This window comes from Myxine glutinosa, chromosome 2 (genome assembly GCF_964187855.1).
Source record: "Myxine glutinosa chromosome 2, kmMyxGlut1.1, whole genome shotgun sequence".
In the NCBI taxonomy this organism is placed as follows: domain Eukaryota; kingdom Metazoa; phylum Chordata; class Myxini; order Myxiniformes; family Myxinidae; genus Myxine; species Myxine glutinosa.
This window is the reverse complement of record NC_136262.1, coordinates 72,775,578-72,796,051: the sequence shown is the minus strand read 5'-3', so window position 1 is coordinate 72,796,051 and position 20,474 is coordinate 72,775,578. Positions and strand designations below refer to the sequence as shown.

Below are 20,474 nucleotides of genomic sequence, written 5' to 3'. Positions count from 1 at the left end.
TGAGCAATGAGCAAAAGCAAATATATATATATATATATATATACATACATACATATATATATATATATATATATATATATATATATATATATATATATATATAATATATATATATATATATATATAATATATATATATACAAAAGAGCAAATGTATATATATATATATATATATATATATATATATATATATATATATATATATATATATTGTTGTGGTTTTGTGAATAAAGGATAACCCCCCTCGCAGGTAGATGCACCACAACATGTAACCTCGCTGTAGTTCAGTTATTTCTTATTAAATGTAAGCGTAGTCCTTTCCTGTGTTAGTTTTGCGTTGAGCAGGCCAGTGAGTAGGCCTCAATTGGGCTAGGATGCCATGTACTCGGCCTGGAACAAGTCTGGCAAGGCCGAAGGGAGGGGCTGCAAGGGGAGTGGCCGGTAAGCAGTGAGCCCCCAATCAGAGCTCGAGGGGAGTGGTTCACCACGGCAACGGGAGGAGGGGCATGGAACATTCGGGTAAGGCAGGGGCGGAGCCATAAAATCCTGCCCCAGGCCCCCCGCCTCAGTCAGAACGAGAACCCACAGCAGACAAGTCAGAGCTCGAGTGAGAATCCACAGAACGCGAGAGAGTCGCCCAGCCCCTGAACGAGTCGGAGTGCTTGAATTGAATTGCTTGTTATAGCCTCGCGGTACACGAATTCCCCGTGCCCTGCGCTCTGCGGCTGTATTAATCGTGCGGTGTGGAGACGATCCATCCCGGAGCCACCTACGCCGACGACCCTCCTACCTGGGCTCCTTGCATACGTGCCGTGAACACCAGAGGGCCATGCCGGGCGAGCTGTCCGGGAGTGACTGATGGCAAGGCGCGTTTGGCGCGCAAACTTCCTTCCTTCTTTTTCCCCGCGTGAGTGAGTGGGCCCTTTGTCTGGGGATAAGTTAAGACTGCTTAAGTGCCTGCTCTGTGTCTCTTCACCCTGTATATTATAAATAAACCGTGTTCTTCCTCTTATTCGATCATTCCCGTCCTTTCCATCTGTTGGCCTAGCATCGTCCGAATAAAACCGCTCGAATCGGGTTCAATTAAAGTGAAGGCACGAGTGATGTGATACGCAAACCGCTCGGCATACTCGATTAGCGTGGCTTGTGCGAGGTCCGGTCCCCGTTTTCGTGGCAGTGTGGGTACCAAAGGTACGTGTGGAGTCGACCCGATACCCTTTTCCACGCTCGCTGCGGGAGTGGCGATTCGGCCTCGTGGACACGAAGACCCGAGGGGGAAAAGGGGTTTAACCCCCCCTCTGTACGTTGACGGGCTTCGGGAGATCCGCAACAATATATATATATATGTCTATATATATATATATATATATATATATATATATATATATATATATATATATATACATACACACACATATATACATACATATATAGTGCCCCCAGAAAGTATTCACACGCTTTGATTTTTTTCACATTTTGTTGTGTTACAGCCCAACTCTAAAGTGGATTAAACAGATTTTTGTCACTGACCAACATACAATACCCCATAATGTCAGTGAATTTTTAAATATAAATTTTTACAGAATACTTAAAAATGCAAAGCAGAAATGTTTTGAGTCAATAAGTATTCAACCCCTTTGCTATGACACTCCAAATTTATCTCAGAGGTGCATCCAATTTCATTTGATCATCCTTGAGATGCCTCTACAACTTGATTGGAGTCCAACTGTGGCCAATTCAATTGATTGGACATGGTTTAGAAAGAAACACACCTTTCAATAAAAGGTCCCACAGCTTGCATGTCAGAGCATAAACTCCAATAAGTCCAAGAAACTGTCCGTAGAACTCCAAGATCAGCATTAAAATGCAATCCAATTACATGTGAGGTGGCATAAATCTGGGGAAGGTATAAAACAATTTCTAGAGTATTGAAGGTTCCCAAAGCACAGTGAGTTCCATCATTAGGAAATATATGGAACCACCCAGACTCTTCCTTGCGCCGACTAAACAGAGCAACTGGGCAAGAAGAACATTGGTCAGGGAGATGACCAAGACACCAATGATAAGTACTACAGAGTTCCTTGGCTGAGATGGATGAACCTGCCGGAAGGGCAACAGCCTCTGCAGCACTTCAACAATCTAGGCATTATGAGAGAGTGGTCAGATGGAAGCCATTCCTGAGAAAAAGGCATATGACAGCAGAGCTGGATTTTTGCAAAAGGCCACGTGAAAGACTCTGAGAAGAACCACCTTTAGAGGCCATTTTTCCCCGCAAAGTGGGGGTTGGCCTTTTTCGGGCACCGTGGTCCCCTTTTATTGAAGCAATGTTTTACGGCCGGATTTCCTTCCTGCCGCCAACCCTCTTGGTCGCCTCTTGCGACACACAGGGAATTACCAGTGAACTGGTACTCAATTTGCCGACCTCGGAAGGAGGACAGGCTGAGTCAACCCCCTTGGCGGTAATTCAGCGATCGACCGGGATTCAAACCCAGGATCCTAAGCTGGCACCCTAGCCGCTAAGCCAACACCATCTGAGTGTATGAGGAAAAATATGCTGTGGTCTGATGAGATGAAAATTGAACTCTCTGGCCTGAATGCAAAGCGTTATATTTGGAGGAAACCGAGCACTGGTCAGGGGCGGATCCAGGGGAGGGGGGGAGGGGGTGCGCACCCCCCCCCTTTGATCCAGGATGAGGGTGCAGGCAGTGCGGAATCTGCTGAACTGTTGGACCAGGGAAGAACACAAGGAACTGCAGATACTTCCAAGAACGCACGAAATGCCGTTTCTGAGTCAATTTTTTTTTTTCTCCTGGTGGAGGATCCCCAGACACCCCCTTATCCCCCCCCCCCACAGCACTATAGTTTCATGCACCCCCCCCCCCCCATCTTGAAATTCCTGCACCCGCCCCTGCTGGTTATCACCCATCTAATACCATGCCTACTGTGAAGCATCATGCTATGGGGATGCTTTTCAGCGGCAGGGATTGAGGGACTTGTAAGGATAGAGGGTACAATGAACAGAGCCAAATACAACCAAATCCTTGAGGAGAACCTGCTTTGGAGTGCAAAAGACCTTAGACTATGGCAAAGATTAATGTTCCAACAGGACAATTACCCCAAGCATACAGCCAAAGCAACAATGAAATGGCTTCAGAACAAGAATGTGAAAGTCATCGAGTGGCCCAGCCAAAGCCCAGACTTGAATCCCATTGAGAATTTGTGGAAAGATTTGAAGATTGCTCTTCACTGGCACTCCCTATCCACCTTGACAGAGCTTGAGCAAATTTGCAAGGAAGATTTTGGAGAAACTCCCCAAATCTAGATGTACAAAGCTGATACAGACATACCCAATAATACTCGAAGCTGTAACCACTGTCAATAGTACTGACTCGGTGTTGAATAATTTTGTAAATTAGATATTTCTGTATTTCATTTTTAATCCTAAAAAAAAAATACACTTTGACATTACGGGGTATTATGTGTAGATCATTTACAAAAATAAATTCAATTCAATTCATTTTAAATTCAGGCTGTAACATAACAAAATGTGAAAAAGTCAAGGGGTGTGAATACTTTCTGAAGGCACCGCATAGATACCTGGTGATGACCAGTGCTGTTCTAATCCTGTTGGCATTTTGAAGAAACAATTTTTTTTTTCTATTTTTTGTGGGGCCTTAAAACACTTCCCTACACCCACAAAGGAATGAGATAGGGGTTCATTTAAAATTACCTTTCACGTAGCTACTAAGGCTTAGGCCCTATAGACCAATAAAATTAATCCAGAAAAGCCCAACTTTCTTCAAATAATTTGTTTAGAATTTCTAAAGCATTCCCCGGCACTCACTGATGATCCTCTGAAAATTTGACGAAGATCCTTTTGGCCATCTCTGAGAAATATGGCGACAGACTGATAGTCATCTCTCTTTTAGTGTCGACACACACACACACACAAACACACACGAATATGTTGTCCTGGGATGGCTCTGTTCCACCTTCTGAAACTCACATATATGGAGATGATAGCCAAGAACACACACACACACACACACACACACACACACACACACACACACACACACACACACACACACACACACACACACAGACACACACACACACACACACACCTATAAATGATTGCACTTTTAAATATGACAATAAATTGCAATTATGTTTGAAAAGGATTTTTCTGTTGAAGACATTTTAATAGTGGGCCTTTGTGATAACAAAATGCAATAAAAACCAGGCCAAATTAAAAGTTTGATAAGAAAAGCAATTTCAAATGCAGGTATGTCAGTTAAATCTGCTTCTCCATTTCAAAGTAATGTTCGTTAAAAATATGAAATAAAGACAAAAAAAATTACACTCGAAAGTTAAATTTGAATCACAGAAAGCAATGATATTCAAAATAGCTTTATTACAACAATAAAGAGTGCCATAAAACTTGATTGTTTGCCAGAAACACACTTGAATGGTTTGTTCATAAATACTTTGTTCTAGCTTGGTTCAAAACCAGATGAGAAATTTGAAAATGCCATTAAACATAACTAAGCCAAATAGGGTTCAGTGGTATTTGTGGATAAGATAAAAATCAAACAGAGCTTGACAAAGTAGCCAAATGCTTTGTGGTATTCAGTTGCATGTGGACGGTTCATCAACACCAAGGGTCCTTGGGTAGAGACGATGGACACATTGACAATGCTAACTGAGTCTGCAGTCACCCCATGCCCTTCCATTCTCAGTAAACAGCACAAATGGCTTGAAAAACTGCTCTGCACTTATGGTGACTGCAATATATATATATATATATATGTATATATATATATATAATGCAAAAGAAAAAGGGCAGAGAGAGGGAAGACTTCAACAAAAGCATCCCTCTCACCAAGCAGTGTTTTTACAGGAACAGATGGGAGGCGTCATTGTGGCTCGCCGGAGATGATTAATGGCGATAGTTTGAGAAAGCGCGACAAACGCACAACGGTCGCCACTGCAGAATGAATGCAGAGCCAGACTCCATGGAAACGTCGGTGCTAGAAATTTGTTAATGCCGACAAATAATTATGTCTTTAGCACTCTTTTGTACGAGAAGGGAGCTATTAAAAGAAAGGTTTTGATACTTTGGGTGAATGCCTCCAAAGTAGCTCAGAGTAAAAAAAAAAAAAAAAAAAACACCCAAAAACAAACAAACAAAAGGTCCTGCTGATTGTCACTAACAAAAAGGCAAACATCACAGAAGATAGGAAGTGACTGTGAATAGCAATAATAATTATAATAATAACTGGAACGGGCAGTCGAGCACATACCTCCGCCAGGCTGAACAGTTTACATTTTGTATCCTACTGATAGGCCGGATCTGCACCCGGGTCTGAACCAAAAACGAATCGGCTTCTTATTGTCACCTACCCAACGCATCCATCAAATTTTGTCACAATCTTTCCACAACTCTTTGAAATATCCTGCTATATATAGTTTTTGGCCCTATCCCTCAATTGTGAAGAATCACTTTGTGATTATCGCATCCAGATCCGGATTCGGATCTTCACTAATTAGAATCAATTCGTCCTTGTCACACACCCAACCTGTCCACCAAATTTAGTCCGAATCCATCCACAACGTTTTGAGAAATCCTGCTCAAAGACAAACAGACAGGGGTGAAAACATAAACTCATCCACCTTCGTTGGCAGAAGTAATGATAATAATAATAATAACAACAACTAATTTGTACCAAATCTGTCGCAATGTAAAATGCCCAATTTAAAGAAATCCGTATGCAGGAAAATTACGAACAGCGTCCTTACTTGCAGGTTTAAAACATCCATCGGCCAATGAATAGCAGACTTACCTTAATGAATAAATATGGACAGTAAACGATTCCTCATTGCTTGGCGTGTTATATCAGTGCCTGCATTACATCTACGTCACTTAGCCATTACAACTGCAGCTTCAGCTCTTCAAAAGCAAAAATTATTGGTGTCATCAGCAAAGAAAATTGCGTTGCCTTATATGACGGATGTTCATTTAGCTCCCTGGACAGCCTTTTCCATTTCAAGCAAGACAAATGCACCCCAAAAATACTCAGCCGATATATTACACACAGCAGCCGGGCGGCCAAATTTAATAAGGAGCAAAAAGGGTCAATATTTATCAGCTTTTTGCTGGGACACACTCGCTGGGCCTTGAGTAAATGCAGAACCTTGTTCCAAACAGGCACCAAAATTGGAAAGGGGGTGACTTGGGAGGCGTTTTTCTCCCAGGGGCAGCCAAGCAAAAAGGGCAGCAAATTCAAACAGGCTGCTCGGTTCCTTTCATGTCTCCTCCCAAAGCCTAGAAGCAGGTTCTGCAGACCCTGCGGAGCTTTAAGCCATTGCAGGAGGATCTGATATTTAAAAGACCTTAACACAGTGCAGAGTTTTGACCAATAGTACTCCATGTTTTAGTACAAATCTCACCTTCTTCCCCCCCCCAACAAGTGATTGCTCTGCAGCCAAAAATGTTAAACATAATGCCACAGGTCACTGCATTCTGCTTCCATGGATTGTAGCCTAAACCCCTCTCTTGTCACTCTAAAAATGCTTTGGAAAGTGGCCACGCTCGAATCGTGGTGCAAACAGCACATCAAAGGCATTGCTTGCACACCCAGTTTCATCTTTTTTCCCCTCGAGAGCCAAGACCGCAAAGGCCATGCACATAGGAGAGGGGGAAAAAAGTGTTGAAAGTCAAATCTACCAAACTGAATTATGGTGCAAATGGTTTTGCTTTTTCCTTCTTGGAAAAAAATGTCTGGATTGAGGCTCGAACGACCAGGACAATCCAAGCGGTTGGTACGAATCAGTGAGGCGTCGTTTGGATAAGAAATGAAAAAGTTAGCCAAGGATCCTGAAAACCATCTGCAGCTATAAAGCAGGAGATTGCAACGGATGTACGCCAAAAGAAGACGCACTTGCAAATACAGTAGATGTGAATTTTATTTAGAAGTAGCACCAAAATATGACAATAGGAAATGATTTGACTTTGATGAGAAGGAGCGGCAAGAATGCCAAAATTATTATCTCTTTTGGCCAAGAAGCAAGATGTGCAACGCCAGTGTAACAAATAATTATTGGCTCTTCGTTTTCCAGATGTGTTAGCTCGAGTCTGAAAATCATTTTAAGGCATTTCTAAGAATATATAGGTTGCAATGTGTTGGGAAACAACTTTTTGAATTAAACAATTTAAGTTTGCACAAAAATACACAAATCCAAGAACAGACTAAAAGTGAAATCCTTAAGTTAGGAATGAAGTTGAGAAACAAGCACTTAAAATGCACTTTATCCCAATATTTATCGCCAAAGGCAACATGTTTTAAATCCCAAAGTAATCATAAACAGCAACTTCGAAACAGAGAGGGATTGTGGCCGATGGTTGATTGCTCAATGCTTTCTTGTGCTTTTGGCAAGCAATCAAACCCACAAGGTCTCCTGCAGAGTTCAATTAAACAAAATCAGAACAGTTAAACTCATTTAAAAGAAACGCAGGTGAATTGTTAAAGTGCTTAAGATGTTGAGATTTATGAGGGATTGGCAAGTGTGAAGGTACCGTACAAATGTCAAACTAAGATCTATCCTTGAGCTTTTCGCCGTTCTTGACTCAACATGGAGAGAGGTGGGGGCGGAGGGGGTAGAAGTTGGCATCACGATTCCTTGGGGAATGTTCATGATGGCGGTTAAGGCTGTCACTGAAAGTCATGAGAGTGTAATACGCAGCTGTATAAAGCCTCAGAGCAGCAGGGAGAATAACCAACAACGTTGAATGAATGAAGGTGTCACTTGAGGCCAAAAGTCTTGCAATCCTAACAAAGCACAAAGCTGAAGAAAAGGCCAAAGATAAATGGGCGTGACACACTGTTTGGTGGGCCATTTTGAGCGTAGCCACAGTGTGAAGTATACATTAATATATGTATCCCTCGTTCCTATGTCCTCCTTCTTTATCCTTATGCCCTGCATGGCAAACAGGTACATTTGCCTGTATGGATAAAAAAAATCAACAAATACATTTGCAGACAAATAAAATATGGGAAAAGCAGAGGAAGTGACTTACAGATGCCAATGCCTTTCCCAAGGCGTCACCCGTTTGTGATGATACTCCCGTGCTGTTCTTGCTTCCTGTAAAAAAAATTAAAAAACCCAGAATGTTGATCAGTTCTTCCTCTCTCTGATATACAGTATATTTTTCTCTGGTATTACAAAGGTCTAAGTAATGCATTTTTACATTTGTGGTCTTGAAAACTGTGCAAACTGAAGAAACTGAATTTTAAAAAACATTCCACCGTGATATTATGGGGTATTATGTGTAGATCGGTGACAAAAAAAACAAACTATTTAAACCATTTTAATTTCAGGCTGTAACATAACAACATGTGGCAGAAGTTAAGTGGTGTAAATATTTTCTGAAGCCACTGTAAAGGTTCCATATTTTCTATCACTCTACTTCCTGGCCTCTCCTCACACCCTCTCATCCCTCTGTCCTCTCCAACTCCATGCAGGTCACACACCTTCTTCCAGAATTACACACCTGGTTACCATCCATAATTTTCAGCTCAATGCTCACACCCATTCCTTATTCCCTCTATCCTAAAGTATTCTTCTTCTTTTGATTGCAGTGCATGGCTGTAGGTAACATATTTTGGTGTCAAGCAGCTGAAAAACTGATGCAGTTCCCCCTGTAGGATAGACCAGGAATTTGTCACTTGTTCAGTGTTCCAGCGAAAGCTCGTCTGCTCTTCGCGAAGGCCACCCTTGGATCTTTAACGTCTACTGTTTCACAGGCAGACGGGACGCCCATTTAATATCAACTCAAGGGACGGCACACACATTGATGAATCGATCACCCTGCCTGTGAAACACCGGGATGACAGTTTATAGCTGGACTGAGATTCAAACCCAGGCTAGACAGTTCAGAGGCGACGGTATACCTCTTGACTATCCTGCCAGCCCCTTCTCTACTCTGTGTAACAGATTCCCTATACCGATATCAGCATTTTCATGCCCCTCCCCACCGGTCCTTCAAAAATGCTGCCCATCATCACCTCATGCTTTTTTTTTTCTATACCCACCCCTAATTTGTTCTGGTTTCACTGTTCCCCCCCCCCCCCCCCCCGTCCTTCACCACTTTCGTTTCTTATATTTTTTTGTCTCCCTGCTCCCTTTTATCCTCTGTCAGTCAGTAAAACTGCGGCCTTTTGCCATTTAGCTCCTTCATGATTATAGATTTCTGTGTATTAAAAAAATCATAGTGAATTGGAATGTGACGCATGAATTGGATGATGTTCTAAGTCTAAGAGTTACATATTTCATCAGCATGACTTTCAGCGAATGTGTTATTCACATGTTTTTCTTTTCTTTGCATATGATTGAGCTCATGCCAACAATATTTGCAAACAGAATGTTCAAAGGCAATAATGGAATAAGGAGCCAGACCCTTTTGTTTGCCAATGCTAAACAAGATGTTGATTAAAAATGGTGTTTAAACACCAAAATAGCATTAGGACTACAATGGTGGCCTTAACCCCATTACATAAAGATATATACGAAGGACATTCAAAAAGTTCTGCAAATGAGATACTCACATACTCACAAGATATATATCTATATATATATATATCTATATATCTATATATCTATATATATATATATATATATCTATATATATATATATATATATATATATATATATATATATATATATATATATATATATATATATATATATCATATGTTAAAGGACAAGAACAACAACCAGATACAATTCGGATGATTTCGTGTAAAAATAAACATTTCAGGGAAAAGGAAGGCGAAAGGCTACATCATCTTTTCAGACCACCCCCCCCGCCCCCCACCCTTTCTCCTACCAAAAGGACAGTGCAGCAACCACCCCACCCCTCCCCCACTCCCATATACCTTCTTAACAACCCTCTCAAAGATGTTTCAAAGAAGTTCAGTCACTCAAACTCTTGGGTCTCACTTTCAGCCATGATCTCTTTGTCAAACCACATTTCCAAGTTGGCATCCAAAGCCAGTCGCTGACTGGGCATCCTTCCGTTGTGCAAAGTCCTTCCTTGGCACACCTAAACTCCTATCCATCTACAAGGCTTTCATCTGCAGCTTGATGGAGTACTACTCTCCCCTCTGTGCTTGCTCCCCTGCCTCACATCTTTATCAGATTGATGCCGTGGAAACCAATACTTTCAAGATTATTGGAATCTCCCGCTACGAAGCTGAGTCTCTGGGCCTATCACTCACTTCACCTTAGCAGACAGGTCGGTGGTCTGTCTCTGTCTTCTACCACCTCCTTTCTGGTCTTTCACCCTCTGCTCTTTCCATGCTTTGTCATCCCACCAGGTTTCTGCAGGGCACACACGGTCCACCATTGACCCCTTCCTGGTGAAGCTACCCTAACCAAAAATCACTGCTCACCTCCACTCATTTGTTCCTCTTTTTCCCACCTGTGGCACCAACTTCCACATTCTCTTAAACCTCATTCTTCTCTCCACGTCTTCAACACAAATATTCACCACCATCTCAGATGGTGTCCCTATCCAAAACCAAAACCACCACCATCCCTATTCAAAACCATTCTATTTTCAACACCCGTCAACACCAACCCTCCTCCCGCCACTTGTCCACCCCTGCATTCTCCCATACCCCTCAACCTTACCCGCGCATCCCTTGTTGTCAGTCTCCATATATTTTCTCCCTCTGCCCTGCATTTCTCCCTTCTGCTTTGGCATTTCCCCCTCTCCTCCTGCTGTTCCTTTTGCTATATTGCATCCTGCTCTGTTCCGTGTTCTAGCATATCCACGAGCTTTGACTGTATACAAAAAAGATCAGGGAGACCTATTGTTCCAGGCCTTCAACTACTGAATGCTGTAGGTAGTTGAGAAAAAAGATCGTTGATTCTAGAATTTAATGGTGGAAGGGGAAAAAGAGGATGCACATTTATTGGTTCTGCGTGTATGGAAAGATGCAGAAAGGATGTCTGGCTGAAACCAGGTGAGTGGAATGTTCATAAAAACAAACAACAAAAAAAAAACTTGTGTCTTCGACTATCACGAGTCTCATTTGTGGAGATTTTAAAGAAAGGATATCTATGGATGGGATGTTTAAATGTGTAATCAAAAATATATAATTTTAAGAAAAAGGAAGAAGGCTGTCACATTAGTATGAAAAATATGAACATGTGACAGGTTGATGTCACAAGAACAAATTTTCCAGATGATTTAAGGTGGGTACATAAGGAGCTATAAAAGGGTAGATCTTTATTGGAACGGCCTTCTGTGGATGCAAAATCAACATCATCTCCTTCTGATCCTTTGTATGGAATAGGGGGACGGGAGTGGCTCAAGAGATGAAACCAAAAAACAATTAAGAATAGTAAAGATTCCTAGACAGTAGATTCATAATTAACAATGTGGTGGTGAGTGAGTCTCGGCTAAAACAAAATACCAGATGGGTACAAAAATAAAAAATAAAAAACAGAAGCCTTTGAAATGCTACAGAGGCATTATAGATTTGCCAACAAGTCAAATAGTAAAATCTTACGTGAACAAGTGGTAATATCACTCACCTGAGAGATGCAGGGCTGCTACAGGAGGGGGGACATGTGCAGGGTGCTGCGGATGAGACTCCCCCAGAAGTGCTTCACTGCTGTTGATGGGAGGCGTGCGCGTCGATGCCGATACGTAGCTCGTGGAGCCAGGCGCTCCGCGGTGGGGAAATGTTGTCATTGGTGGCAGGTTGAGGCTTGGTTCCACAGGCGAGTGTGAGGGGTAGCTCTTTAAGAAAGTGAAAAGCACATGGGAATCAGACAAGGACTGATAGTGACAGTCATATTCTCAGCACGCTTTCGACAATCGGATATGTTACTTCCGCCTTGAGAATTACACTTTGTTTTGACAAGGTCGCCACAAGTGTAAGGAGAGTGCCAAATGCAGTAACAATGCCAAACCTTACTTTAGCATTTTTTTGCATTACTATACAAGCAGGAGCAGCAATTTGTCAATGGTGACATCATGAAAAGCTTATAAATTGCCCCATCATTATCATCAGGGCAACAGCGGAGAAGCAGGCTAAGCCCATCTGCTTCTATTCCACCACCCACGATGTTCCAGTACGCTCTGTAGCAATACCTGCAGAGTTAAAAGCTACCAATAATTAGTGGTGACGGCACTCCATATTAACATGCACTAATAGCCCTTATTTTCAGTCAAATATTTCACGTACAAACACTCACAGAGCTAAATAAGAGACGACATTGCAAACTTTCAGAGTGAATTTTTTAAACTAAGAACGAGCCAAATAGATAAGTGAGGGCCTCAATTTGAAGTTTCCTAAAGAGTGGGGCATATGACGAATCGTTAACAGAACAATTGTCATCCATACCACAAACCTTTCACCAAGAAGATATTGCTAAATGCAATCACAATGAATCATCGTACCAGCCGCTCATGGGGATGCAGACCGCTGTAGGCCGACGATTGTGTCATGTGACCTGAGGGTGCTCCCAGAAGGCCCCCGTAACCTGGCTGGCTCATGCCATTGGATGAGCCCCAAAGATCAGAGGAGCCATGAGGTCCATCTGTAGAGAATGTGAACGAAGTCAGCCGATCCTCTCACAAATTAGCAATACTGCAAATTTCCAATTTTTCAGGCAACAAATAAAATTGACAAAAAACACACCACTTTTCATTCAGAGTGAGCACAACCTCATCCACCGAAACCTACAGCCGATAAAGGCAGTGCTGTATGTCTGTCAAAGATTTTGATCATCTCTTCGATACACCCAGCCAGGAAACAAGCAGCGAATTAGAAAAAAATGTTTATAAGAGACAATATCCTCGGCTCTTTTTTTTTTTTTTATCGTGACAAAACTCTTTGAAATGTCTTGAGTCAATTAGACCTATCCATATTTTTCCAATTGTCTGATTAAAATTTTAAGTTGATTTGTCCCACAGCATTTAAAAACAAAATGCAACAGGTAATATAAGAACTCTAGCATCAAGATGAAAGGATGAAGGAAAGAAGGGGGAAATAAATGAGACAACAAATACTGGCACCAAATTGTGGGGTACCCTCAAGAATCTCAAAGCAATAGGTTGAAAGGAAATTCCAGAAGCTCAAAGCCTGAGGCTTGGGAAGGATGCATCACAGGACTGCGGTGGTTTACAAAACCCCTTGGTCAGGGGGAACAGAAGACCTTTGTGGTGAGTTTTGTGAAAAATGAACAGCGCTGGAAAAGTGACCGCAAGCTGACCGGCACAGCACTACAAGAGTGCAATTTTCATGAAGCGCAGGGTTTCCTATGCATTTGCCCTCGGTTCAAGCATTGGCTATATTTTGAGAAAGGCAGGATAGAGACCCAAGCTACCTGTAAAAGTGTTAAGTTGGGGGGTGGGGGGGTGGTGGGATGATGACCTGGTGAAGTGAAAAACTCACCCTGCATGAAGTATGGGCTCGAGAACATGCCAACAGGAGGTTTGTTGGTGTAGCTCGGAGATTCCCGATTATATTCATCCGTAGCCACAGGGGGAGCGTAAACCTGATAGAAAGGATCGGAAGAAAATAAAGCAGGTAGTGATGCCATGAAACAAAACAACAGTTTCCAGAAAGATTTTGGGGGCATACTGGAGCAAAACATCATGGCATCCAGATGGATATTTGTCAGGTGATGCCTTGCACATTGTTTCCAAGTGATAGTCAGGTGCAGGATCTTTAGAAACCTAGTCTGCAACAAGTTATAAAGAAGAACCAAAAAATAAAAAAATAAAATAATTTTCCTCTAAGAGAAATACACCCTAATGTGAAAACCATTGCTGAGAAAAGCAACCTTTTGTTGGTGCTGTTCTCCTCCTCTTCCCTTTATAAGGGGTGAGGTCCGATGGTACCAAGCTCCTGCCTTGACCACAATACTCCTCCACTCCCCTTTGTGCTCAACCAACTCCCTCCACCCTCCAACTATCCGAACCTTACCTATATCCCCCTTTTGTAAAGATACGGATAAAAAAGGTCATGGTCGAAGAAAGATATTTACCTACCACCACCAAGCTTGTAAATTAATGGTGAAAAGCAAAGCAAGAAAAGAGAATGTGCAAAATTCAGAGTGTCGAACGTGAATGAACATTGTGTTAATTAAACCAACCCTTGTCCCTTTTGCGTATGTATAAAGACAATGAGAATGAGGTTTTATCATTTACAAGAACAACAGAAGACGACAATCTGAAGGCCTCAGCAAAGCATGTTGTATGTTGTCTAGCTCGATGGGCCAATTTTTTTTTTTGTGTAAGCATGTGTGTGTGTGTGTGTGTACATGTGTGCACGTGTATGTGTATATGTGTGCATGCATGTGTGTGCATGCATGTGTGTGTGTGAGCAGCATAAGATTCTGATTAAACTCCTTCTACCTCAGATCATGCGCCTCTTCCTAACAGCTTCCGGACGCCTAGGCAATAACTGTACCACATCAACGCTTGCGCCGCGGAGGCCAACAGATTCCATGGCACATATGCCCGATCCAAGAGACCATCCATCACTGTCGGCCGTCACCTCACGGCCCCTGGCCGCGAACTAGTGCGGTAGCTTGCCAGTTAGGCTTGGCAGGGGGCATGTGGGTTTGCGGGATGTTGTGCAGCACTAAGAAACAGAAACAAGCTAAGGAAGGTGCAGCCAGGCAAGGTCTCCACCTGATTGCATTAAGGAAGTCAATGGTACCAACATCACAGCTGCATTCTTAAATCCTCAGAAAGGACAATATAATATCTGCAGAAAGATTGGAAAACCTGGTCAATGACAATTTTATCATGGCTATACACACGTACTTTCTCTGATCAAGATCTAGTTAATAATTCAGCAATTGCAATGACATCATAGTCATAAAACTATATCAATGCTTAATGTGAAATGGAAGGAGGGGGTGGGGTAAGAATTGGCTGTGAGCCTATTGCCATGGCATTGGGGGTGGGGGAGGTGTTGGGCAGGGTAGCACCAAGGCAAAGGCACCGAGGGATAGAAGGTCAGAGGGTCTGCTGCTTATTATTTACATCTCTAACTCACGCATACAGCCCACCCCCATGCCATGAGCCCATAACAGTCACCCCACTTCCACCCTCCACAGTCAAAAAGGTTTATTAGAAGCAGATGGCAAGAACAAAGAAAAGGCCATTCCTTCAGGACTACCCAAGTGCAATTCAAGCACAATTATCAAGCGCACAATTTATAGCGACAATGAAAGGAGCCATGCAAGAGCCTTTTATACACCGTGACAACACGGGAGAACACACTATGTCGACATAATGTGTTTCCTACACGTGTGTAAAATGCAGCAAAAGCATCCAGCCAGGTTGAGAGGCAAATTATTAAGTATGACGACTCGGGGTAGAATCAGAGCAAAAGTCGCACCTGACTTTCATGTTTTGTAATAAATGATTTATTCGTTTCCTTAAAGTTGAATGTGCCAAAGATAAAAGGGAGTGCAGCGTTTTGTTGTCTTACACTGTCAAGAATGACGTAGAATCAGAGAGAGAGAGAGAGAGAGAGAGGGGGGGGGGAGAGAGAAAGAGAGAAAGAGAGAAAGAGAGAAAGAGAGAAAGAGAGAGAGAGAGAGAGAGAGAGAGAGAGAGAGAGAGAGAGAGAGAGAGAGAGAGAGAACAGAGAGAAGCTCAAAATGCCTGAAGCTGTACAGAGCAGTAATGTGTACACAATTGCCAACAAAGGCCTTTCCGTGACAATAAAAATCTGCAACAACTTATCCCGCAGTTAATTTAAAATAAGAAGCACCTGATCTTTAGGAAGCGGGCTAACGAGATGCAGCCGTTGGAAGTGGAAGAAAGACGGCATGCGCCGACCTTTCCTCCTCCGTAATGTGAAACCCTTACATTTCTATTTTGCCGCTTTTGTGCATATTTATTTGCAATTGAAAATGGATCCTGGGCCACAATGTAGTCATCTTGGAGGAAACATATTCCAGCTTTAAGGAGGCTTGTCAGCAGCGGTGTTCAGGCCCACGTGAGCCAGCACACCGGCTCGTGCATCGTCCAGCTCACAGCTGGATCCGTTCTCTGGCCTGCCTCGGATCAACCCTAATCATCAGTGACAGGACGGACTTTCATCTTTAAGGGAAAAAGAAGAGCAGGAAGAAAGGCAGGGCCCACTCAAAGTGCAGGCACGACGACGCGTGCCATACCCATTGGCTTTGCTATTTCGTTTTAACATCTTCAGCCGTGTGCCCCGGGCAGTCAAGCTCAACACAAGAATGCATCTAACACCTTCATTTCCACCTTGGCAATGTAGCGTTTTAGTCCCTCTCAAAATTTGTTCTATCCGCCTCGAAAGGCAATGAATGCCAAAACCCCTCTATGTGCCCGCGGAGTTGATTTTGGGTTCCACGGCATGGGTTTTTCCTGCAACACAAAAATCAATGGTCTTTTGTGTGGCCTTTTTTGCTCCAGTACTAGCGTTTACAAATCCCGGCTGTTTTACGGAGAAACTTTAGACAAGACGCAATGATGTCAGGAATTTGGGTCGAACAGAAGCCCACGTTGGCCCATGGCTTCTGATTGCCTGATGTGGCGTCAGTGACAGAGCTTAAGGCACACCTGCTGCACACCGATTTCAAATCCAACTAAAATAACACATTCACTTGTAATTTTTCCAAATGCGTAATAATGACAAAACGGATTTATAATGAAGTTGTAAAAAACATATTCATCTGACATTTCAACTTGAAAAAACTGCAAAATAATATTTGGTTCTCATTACTCCTGCTGTCGTTTTGTTCCATCTGAAGAAAACTAGAAAGTAGAATTTGACACAAATCAATGAATGGATATGTCTCTGCCTACGTCACATGCGAACCCACTGTTATGATGCTTGATCTCAATTAAAGGTCACATGAAAAAATACAGGTCACATGAAAGGAAGAGAGGGAGAGGGAAAGAGATAAGTAAAAGAGAGAAAACATCAGATGCTTCTAATTCGAGGTATGATCTGCAAGATGATTTTCAAAGGGCACATGACCTTTGACCTGTTGAACCCAAAGTTGAATCAGTTCATCTTTACATCACAGTCCATACTTATGCCAGGTTTGGTTGGAATCACTTCAGTAGTTCACAAGTTATCGTGGTAACGAAAATCTGCTACGCATGCATGCACAGCCGGGCGGACAACCCAAAATCATAATGCCTCCGGCATCTTCGGGTGTGGAAGCACAAAAAAAGGAATTGTGGCAGAGGAACAAAAGTAGTGGAGCAGATAGGATAGGGTGAGGCAGAGAGAGAGGCGGTAACATGAACAGGAAGAGTAGGAGTTCAGAGAAAAAAATACAGTTGAATAGAAATATAGGAAGTGTAGGAAGAGAATTAGGAGTGGGAGGAATACGAGAAGGATGCAGAGGATGCGTGGGATGAAGGAGATGAGAAAAGAACAGAGAGCTCTAATTGGAAGCACCATGTGAGCACAATATACACATCACTCCAGATGTGAGCACCCAAGTCAAGCTGGTAAAGTACTACACTCAGACCGAAGGTATTAGCTTGGGGAAAAAATGTCGGGTTCTCTATGTTGAACCAAAACAATTACATCGTAATGAATCCCGCAAAGAGATATTCATGCAAGTCTATTTTTTTTCATGAGGTGAAAAGGAAGGGGAGCATGGCAGCATGGAAAGTCGAAATCAGTTAGACAGCACCGATGCTCTGGTCTCGATGCTCTTGTCGTGCCAAGCTCTTTAATTAAGAGGTGCGTCGTGCCGGGTCCAATATAATCGATCGCAGAGTGAGGAAGGTGACAGACAATTAATGTTCCTCAGCAACAGACCGAAAATCCTCACAACATATTGATCTTAAAGCTTCATTGAGAGCTTTATATCCCCTTTACGGCATGCGAAAAAAAAATAACCTAGGGTCACAAAAAAGACAGGAGAACCCATTCCTGGAAAGATCTAACCAAATCCTAATGATAGGGATGGATTTATAGTTCTCCAAGCGGAGATTCAGCGAAGACGTGTAAAGGAGCAACGCAAAGACGTCAATACGTTTATTTCTTTTTGCAGCACAACATTAAATACCATTAATTATTTCAATCAAGGCGCCTTTGGAAACACCTGATATAACTAGAACGGTACTCGGTATTCGGTAGATCGCATACCTCCGCCAGGCTGAACGGTTTATGTTTTATATCCCACAGATAGGCCGGATCTGGATCCGGACCTGAACAAAAATCCAACTGGGTTGTTCTTATCATCGACCCAACTCTTCCAACAAGTTTCGTCCAAACCCGTCCACAACTTTTTGAGATATTTTATCTGTCAATGGTGAAGAATCACTTCTCGCATCTGGATCCAGATGTTCACCAAAATCCAATCATTTCGTCCTTGTCATACACCCAACTTGTCCACAAAATTTCGTCCGAATCTGTCCATGGCATTTTGAGATATCCTGCTCACAAACAAACAGCAGAGATAAAAGCACAAAACATTTTATATACAGTTAGCAGCATGTACATGTGACTTTATTGTTATTAAATATGTCTGGAATATAAAGGACGGAAGGAAATTGTTTAAATATGATGTGCGGAGCATAAAGGGATTTCTTATGGTTTTTCAGCTCTTCTTGGGAATACTAACAAGCAATTGTTGTCATAGAGCAATGGCTGTGTAAGTGGGATTGTGGGAGGGGAGAATCAAACTCTACCTTTAATTGGCATAAGAGAAAACCCATCCCAACCATGTAGTGTTTGAAATTGGTTTGTATACACGTTTTGTTCATGTACCATTTCAAACACGCAGTCAAAAAAAAACGAGTGATTAACTAAAACACCTTGAAAATGCTATTATTTTTGTGCAAGTATTCACGCGGATGAATTACTTAGGATGGAATAGCATCATAAAATAGGTTTTATAGCAATGCAATTGTTGCACGTTCCATGGGGTCGCCGTGGTTATTCGCGAGTATGCATCTGGTGTACCATCAACCAGATCGAAGTGCGGCTGTATTGGGATTGAAATCCCAAGGCTTTGATCACTTCCTGACGAGCGACTGCAATGAACAAAGTTATTTTGTGTGAAATAGATGTTCATCGAGCCATAAAAATTGCTCGCTAATTTGAGGGTGGCTGTTCCAATTAATGGAAGAACAGAAATAACAAACAGTATCACGACAAGATGCTGCTTTGCTGAGAGATTAGCGGTGTTGGTAAATCCCCAGCGAGTCCGCGGCCCCAGAGAGATGTTGCATCAACAATGTGTGCATAGAAGGATGAAGGGGACGAAGGAGTGGTGAGGGGGGAGATTCAGCTATGATGTGCAGACGGAAGGTCTAAGGATGCAAACTAAGGAAGGAAGAATAATAAGAATAGAATGATCGTTTTAAGGCCATTTCCCCCGCTAAAGCGGGGGTTAGCCTTGCGGCCCCATGACAATCATGGTTCCCTGTTTGAGGCAATGTTTTTATGGCCGGATGCCCTTCCTGACGCCAACCCTTGGTCACGCTCTTGCGATGCGCAGGGAAACGGTGTACCTATTCTAAATCGGGGTACACACCGTGATCATTCATCTCAGCAAGCTGGTACTCAATTTGCCGACCTCGGAAGGATGACAGGTTGAGTCAACCCCCCTGGCGTTAATTCGGCGATCGACCGGGATTTGAACCCAGGATCCCAAGCCGGCACCCTAACCGCTAAGCCAACACCAGGCTAAACTAAGGAAGGAACAGTAGTGAATATCGTCGCTGCGAATAATGCAAGGAATTGCCATATTGAACTCGAAGCCGCAGAATCTGTATTATTCATGCAACAAAAGTTCTTACAAATACATTTTGAACGTATTTTTCCAAATTATCTAAGCTTTGTCAATCTTTCAGAAAGTTATACGAAAGAGACTCACAATAGTCCAGGACATACCAACTTTTCCCCCCAAAAAATAAAAAAATAAATTAAATAAACATAATTTCAAAAAATAATAACTAATATAAATGTTAGACATTTATTGGCACGTCTTGGACAGCTGTAACTATCTCGACCGGAAGACTTTTTGAATACCCCCACACACCTGTCCTAACAGTAACAGAATGCTCGACATAAACCAGGACAATATTTCCACGTCAGGTGAAATTTCACCTCGGAAAGGTGAAATTCAGGAAATAAACTTTCAGTATGTTCATGCATCAAATGTTATTATTTACAATGAGTGTAAAATGAAGGAACAATTCCTGAATTAGTTTACCAAACAATAAGGCAGAGCGAGCTCTATAATGATTGGAATGTTGTTTTGAGTAGAAGCAGATGGTGTCCATGAAGGGTCACTTGATGGGCCCAAACTAACATGTTATATCATCTCAAGTTATCCTCCAACAAATTCTCCGGCTCCATAGCCTCGACTTTGGGTACTTACTGATGGTTGTAAACTCGATGCTGAAACGCATCAAATGGGCCTTATCTGTTTCAAAC

At 42.4% G+C, this 20,474-nt stretch overlaps 1 protein-coding gene across 2 annotated transcripts in view; it reads right to left on the bottom strand.

Moving 5' to 3' along the window:
* Positions 1-20,474, bottom strand: part of TCF12 (transcription factor 12) — a 447,272-nt gene that overhangs the window by 85,536 nt on the left and 341,262 nt on the right. For both annotated transcript variants that reach the window (XM_078773420.1, XM_078773418.1), the window contains exons 8-11: positions 13,473-13,575; positions 12,476-12,615; positions 11,605-11,812; positions 8,080-8,144 (exon numbers count right to left, since the gene is read on the bottom strand). In XM_078773420.1, coding sequence (XP_078629546.1) covers positions 8,080-8,144; positions 11,605-11,812; positions 12,476-12,615; positions 13,473-13,575 — 516 coding nt within the window. The remainder of the gene's footprint in view (positions 1-8,079; positions 8,145-11,604; positions 11,813-12,475; positions 12,616-13,472; positions 13,576-20,474) is intronic.